Below are 6,604 nucleotides of genomic sequence, written 5' to 3'. Positions count from 1 at the left end.
TAAAAGAAGTTATAGAGGGCGGATAGAAGTGACAAGAAGACGAGGAAGAAGACGTAAGAAGATGGTAGATGACCTTGGGGACAGAAGAGGATGCTATCATTTGAAGGAGAGAGCTCAAGATCGCATTAAGTGGAGGAATTGTTTTGGAAGAGACTGTGGACCTGTCGTCTGACAGATTACTGATGATGATGATGATGATGATGATGATGTAAAATTCTAAATAATGAGGTTCAGATAGGAGCACCCACAGCTGTGAATTTTCTTTAGTTGGCAATATATGGAGCAGTTATTAAAGAGTTCTTCAGACTATGAACAGTTAATTTTATTTATGACGAGGGAACTTCCGTAAATACTATTTCAGCCTAATCTCGGAAGCTCTGTTTCATTCAGCAAAACATATTCATCTATTAGAAGAAGCGCGTAGTACTTCACTTATTTTCGAAGTACAAACGGATGTGATATTCTTAAGTACTTCTGAATCGCTACAGATACTGGAAGTGAGGAGCATATCTGACATAAGGAAGAAAATAATTTTCTGTCTATAACAGGCTATGATAATTATAAGAAATTGATTTGTAGAATCACTGAAATATAAATCATATAGATCGACTTGTGTTTTAATCCTTGAATTTGGCAATCCACTGTGAATATTTAAGCTCCATATTTGCTTCTGATTTTAAAAGCAATGAAATTTTCGTCGACAGTCGTAAAAAATCTTCCGATCACTATTCACTCACTCGCAGATGGTTCGAATTTCTTTTATGAGAAATGAAGTCTAACTTTAACACTGTACAAGGTTTGGTGGCTGAATGACATCTTCCTGCCTTTTGTATGCTCCTTAGATGAAGTCAGATTATTTCTCTTTGAAACACAGAAAGTAATTTCCGTAGTCAGAAAAAAGAAATTATACGAGACCGACAATAAAGTTCGCGAACGCATCGCGGTAAACGTGCTGCATACCTCATTGCTGAATATCACTGTGGTCGCCTTCAAAGTACTCCCATCTGGAGGCTATCTACCTACATCAGCGCCTAGTCTACAAATTTAAAACAATTTTGGAACTGATTTTGTTTAATGGTCTTCAGAGCTGCCGTTGCATATTACTCTTGATGTCATCAATGTCATCAAAATGCTTTCCTTTCAGTACTTCCTTTATCTTCGGGAACAGAAGAAAAGTCATTGGGGGATAGATCCGGCATTCCTTGTCTTCCCTACGATACATAATCAGGGTTCCTAAACGTAGTGAAAATCTTACAGAACTGAACATGACAGAAGAGACACTATGATAAACGCAATCAAAAGGAATGAATGGAACATTTGGAAAAAAAAAAGAACGCCTGAAAACAGGATCTTCAAGTTTCTCTCAACGCAGTAGACATATCATAAATATGTCTGCATTAGAAAACGTTAGAGATGAAGATGGAGCTGTTCTAATCCTCACGACCAGAAGAGGCCCAGAATTTATTCCATGATATTACGACCTCTTGCATTCTGATTAGCTATCCGCCAATTACTTCATTAGTTTTCCTGACAAAGTATTTTCAACATACACAGAAAAACTCGCACTATAATTGAAGGCATATCGCTTCGAAGTAAAACCACGAGTACACAGAGAGAGACAGAGCATATTTTATGCGTTCAATTCATTTATTTCCTTGAAATAACGCCCAGAGAACTTCATTTTCTGTTCTCGGTTGTGGACAATTTCAGTATATTGTATACTAAGTTTGAATAGAATGAACTGGAGTATTATGGGTGCAAATGTGACCTCAGTCAGAGTAAGAAATCAATAGTGTAATGCAAATTGTATTGGAAAGGAAGAATCCCTTCCCTTGCTCCGAATTGTCTGTGTGCAGAGGAAAATAAAAACAAAGAAACAGACTAAATGACAGAAAAGTTTTCAATGCAAATTCCCTGCCATGTGGATTAGCAATAATATGATGGAATGAGCAACTCGATTTAAAATTTTTCCCTTCATCCATTCACTCGTGGAGCTGAGCCCTTCTTGAGAAGCCGCCAATTTTGCAGCTACTCAAGAATTTCCCAGCATTTTATGAAACCTGAAGGTTCATTACCGTGTTCAAAGGAACCCTCTATTGGCCCTTATCCTGAGCCAGATCAATCCAATCCAATCCATACCATCCCATTCTATCTCTCTAAGATCCAATTTATTAGCGCCCAACCGCTTATGTCTTAGTCTTCCCAGTGGTCTCTTTCCATCTGGCTTTCCCACCAATACCCTGTTTGCATTCCCCTTCTCCCTTTTCTACCTCCTCTGCCCACCTCATCCTCCTTAGCTTGATGATTCTAATTGTACTTGGAGAAGAGTACAAGTTATGAAGCTTCTCATTATGCAGTTTTCTCCAACATCCTGTTACTTCATCTCTCTTCCATCAAAATATTCTCCATTCACGGAAACAATAAAGTCAACTTAAATTTCGGTACATCAAATGTCTGTGCTATTTTCTTCAGTGTCTCAGACATGATATTCAGATCAATGTATCCTACTTCTCTCTGGATATCGTGAAGAGTTACGTGAATTCAAATTAATTCCATGAAGCGCAGTACTTCTTGAGGGGATGACAGTAGCTTAACTCATAGAGAAACTCTTAATTTTTATGGTACCCAGAGCTTTATTACCGTATTCATAAAATTTCCACGCTAGTCTCCTTCCTGTTCCATAAGAATCCTGTCTACACACTGCAACCGATTTCTCAGATCCTATTAGAGTATGCCCTCACATGTGTGCCTAAGTTTTCCAAGTGATTCTTCCTTTCATGTGTTCCCACTAAAACCCTGTATGCATTAATTACCTGTCCCATGCTTGCTAAATTCTCCAGTATCATCGTTCTTGTCTTGATCGACCTAGCAACATTTCGTGAAGATTACAAATTATATAGTATACTCGTCATAATTAATTTAAATTAAGACCATCCTAGTATGATTATAATAAATTTAAATCTACCTTCACAAATTTGGTATGTTATGTAGCTAGACTGAACTGCTACAACATAGCGACAGTATCAACACAGGGAGCGTCCTGTACATATGTCATCGTACGAAAATATAAAATACATCACTCCAAGTAAACAACCTGTTGAGTACATACAGAATAAAGAACATAAGATCCACAAACCGAAGTAATATAGGCAATAATAAAAATGGAATAAATATAATCACACCAGCCACTATGAGGCGAGAAAATATGAACATGCATACATTCATACTGAATACGATAAATATTTTAATAATACTAGTAGAATAATTTGCGGATCTAAACTGAGGGAATGAGAACAATTTCAGTGAGGCTTAGTTCGCGACAGATCTTAAAATTTAAGATTACTGTCTTCTGAGATATGACACAGTGAAGCCCTTCCTTGGGAAGTTTAATCCTCGCGGATGTGAAAGCTCATATGCAAGGGAATGTCATGCCCAGAAGGAAATAGGAACTCGATAAGTGACTCTGGACATACTATATGAAATAAATTATTCCGAATTAAGTGAAGCACACTCGAGAGGAAAGAATGCGAGGAATGGTCAGATGAATAGCTTCACTTGAAGAATTACAACATGGAACACACATTGTAAGGAAAAACAGGGAGAACAAGTGGAAGAATTGTGCAGAGTAATGGTATAGCCTTTGAAGAGAATAATGTGGGAATTCAGAATGGAAGCGAAAGGCGGTAAGCGGAAAAACAAAAAATGTGAAAACTGGAGATATAGAAGAAAATGCAAAGGCAAATGGAGAGAATAATAGGAAGAAATTCACTGAGCAAAATCGACAGAAAACAATTTGGTGTAAATTAAATGCACTGAAGTTCGTAAGACATGGGAGATTACAAGATATCAGAACCACTTAAACTTTAGTTTATTTGCTACCGCGTATAAACAAGTAGCCTTACAAATATGAGGATATATTCTTTGATCATAAACACGTCATGCAATTTTAATTAAATGAAAAGAAGTTTCACGATTTGTATTGTATGTAGTAGCCCTAAGGAAATGTGAATTGCTTGCAATATTTTGGCCTGAAAAAAATTAAGGAAAGAGACCACTGAGGTGTCTAAGGCTGTATGCTGAGTAATATTATAAGAAGGGAAAAGGGGGTGGAAGGTTCTGGAAATGGGAGTGTCATTTATTCGTCATCAATTTCTGCTCTGCACGTATGTGCTACATACTGTAAATTGAGCGGATAAACTAGACGAACAAGCCAGTAATTTCAATACGCAAACGCTTTCCGATTACTTAAAAGCAGAGAATTTCTTGCTCAACTGAGCAACTGAATAGTACTATCGTCTTTGATATAACATCATGCAGTCTATTGCAAGCCAACCGACGTTTCGGAGGAATATGTCTTCTCCATTCTCAGGACCGGAAAATAAGCCACCATGAAACCAGCATGAAGCACGTAGCATGCAAGCAAGTCAAGTTCTGTTGACTTTCAATGGACTACTCGAAACTATATAACAAAGCAAGATTTTTCATAATCACCCTTGTGAGAGCCTCAAATCCTACATAACTGAGTAACTGTCTAGCTTTTCAAGGAAGACCCTGCCTCATGGTGTGAAGATTCGACAATTAAACGCAAAGTTTAATTCGGTTTAGTGTTAAAAACAACTAGTATAAAGTAAAGAATAGTTATTACTTGCATGCTTGTTCCACAGACTTCTTAGAACTGGGAATCCCCGTTGTGCTATCTCGTGACAGAAGTGAAGGAAGTTTCTGTAAGCATGAATCCAAGTACTTCCGGTCTTTGTCGCAGATATCATCATCACCTACTGCCGGTGGAGCTGCAATCAAGAAGGTTCAAAGTGAAACTCATCTCACAACAAGAGTCTTAAAAGCAGGAATAGAGAGAGGACTTCAAAGCACTGAAGCTCTTCAGCGTCTTTAATAAGCTTCGAAATCGGATTCAGTAGTAATCGTCAGGGCTCTGAAGCTATTCCAGTCTTTGGACGTAAAATTGCTGTTCAACTACGCATTATTATTGAACTTCTATTGAAGACGTTTCTGATGGTAGCAATATTTCATTAATCACAACTCTATCATATTATGCTAGGGGTTTTCTGAGGAACCTCTAAATTTTATATCCATCTCTCGGACAATACATTACATTATGAAGGCTGTGTGTTCGTCGACCGAATTCCACATCTTTAACTTATTTCTACGTTATTCGTAACACAAATATTTTAATTATAAAGACGTCCTACCGCTGTTTTGTCTTGTATTCATATATTTTAAACTACTTTAATAAAATATTTATTCCATCCAGCCTTCGGTGGTACCAGAGTTCAGGCGGCTAGTCTCTGGTTTCCCACAGCGGCAGACCCGGTTCGATCCCAGGCCAGATCATATGGGATTTGTGATGGACAAAGTGACACTGAGGCAGGTATTTTTTACGGGTACTTTGGTTTCTTCTGCGAATTCTTGTTCCACCGAGAGCTCCACAATCACTATCATCATCTATCATCCGTGTTTGGCACAATAGGCAAAATAGTGGCCGACGTACCAAGTGGACTCAGTCTCACCCCACTCTAAGAAATTAAAAAAATATATATATTACGCAACCTTTTGGGTCAGCTATTTCGTAGAATATTGTGATCAGCATCGCAATGATTTTCAGCGCCCACATATCAGCTTGTGAGTTTGAAATTAGTTGATAGTAACAGAATATCAGGAGGGCAAAATGCTTTGATCTATAAATATTGGAAGCAAATTACTTTGTTAGAAGCTCAAATTACTTAGTATAATCAAGGAAGGGTGTTCATGTAGTTGTCAGGGAAAAGCGCTTTGATCACAGGGAGTGGTTAGGTACTAGTATGATTTCAGTGCACATTTTCTTGTGGATGTTATGGTACCGGCTTTAATGTCATCAGAGAAATATTGTTTCTCTTTCTTGTGAGTTCTTTGCACAAAGAGAAAAATAATGGAGGGATCGTGTCTGTCCCCTCATGTGTGAATTCGGTGGATATCTAGTGTCAGAGCTCTGCAAACCTTGCCGAGTTAATTTAATTTCCGTTCATATCAGTCGAATACAAACAAAATTGTACATTAAAACCAAATGACAATTTATCGATTTTAAGGAAAATAGTAGGGTTGTGCCTCAGGTGGTTATTCGCTAATTTCCCACCTCGGCTGCCCGGGTTCAATCTCAGGTCAGGTCTTCTGGGTGTTGTTTGCATTTCTCGTCTCTCCACACTTGCCACTTGCCACTTGTGCCACTTGCCACTTGCCACTTGCCACCCTCGTTACATTATCCTTAAATTTATCAACCGAATAATATTTGATAACGATGCAAATTAAAGAATATAATATTTGAAACTATATAACAGTTTAATTAAATTCTTATTTATTTGCATATTAACTCAACAGCGTAATTCCTTTCAATTCTTTATTATTTATGTGCCGAGTCAACAGCCGCAAGGCCAATTACAGACAGAGCACAGGGTAGATACGAGTAATTACATTATGGACAAACATTACATACAGTAATAGTAATAATAATAATAATAATAATAATAATAATAATTTAATTCCTTATTTATATACTTGATGATCTGAGTGGGCAATTACTGTCAGCAGATACAGATTATGCAGCAATTAG

General features: G+C 37.5%; 2 protein-coding genes across 2 annotated transcripts in view; one reads left to right on the top strand and one right to left on the bottom strand.

Annotated features, from left to right (window-relative positions):
- Positions 1 to 6,604, top strand: part of LOC111867781 (slowpoke-binding protein) — a 274,904-nt gene that overhangs the window by 87,619 nt on the left and 180,681 nt on the right. The window lies entirely within an intron of this gene.
- LOC111867761 overlaps positions 1 to 6,604 on the bottom strand; it is a 134,348-nt gene that overhangs the window by 28,942 nt on the left and 98,802 nt on the right. Inside the window, exon 2 of the mRNA XM_023857902.2 lies at positions 4,646 to 4,790. Within this exon, the coding sequence (XP_023713670.1) occupies positions 4,646 to 4,790 (145 nt within the window). The remainder of the gene's footprint in view (positions 1 to 4,645; positions 4,791 to 6,604) is intronic.

The sequence above is a fragment of the Cryptotermes secundus genome, unplaced genomic scaffold (genome assembly GCF_002891405.2).
Source record: "Cryptotermes secundus unplaced genomic scaffold, Csec_1.0 scaffold116, whole genome shotgun sequence".
Classification (NCBI taxonomy): Eukaryota; Metazoa; Arthropoda; class Insecta; order Blattodea; family Kalotermitidae; genus Cryptotermes; species Cryptotermes secundus.
Note: the sequence above shows the minus strand (reverse complement) of the source record. Positions and strands in the feature narration are given on the sequence as shown.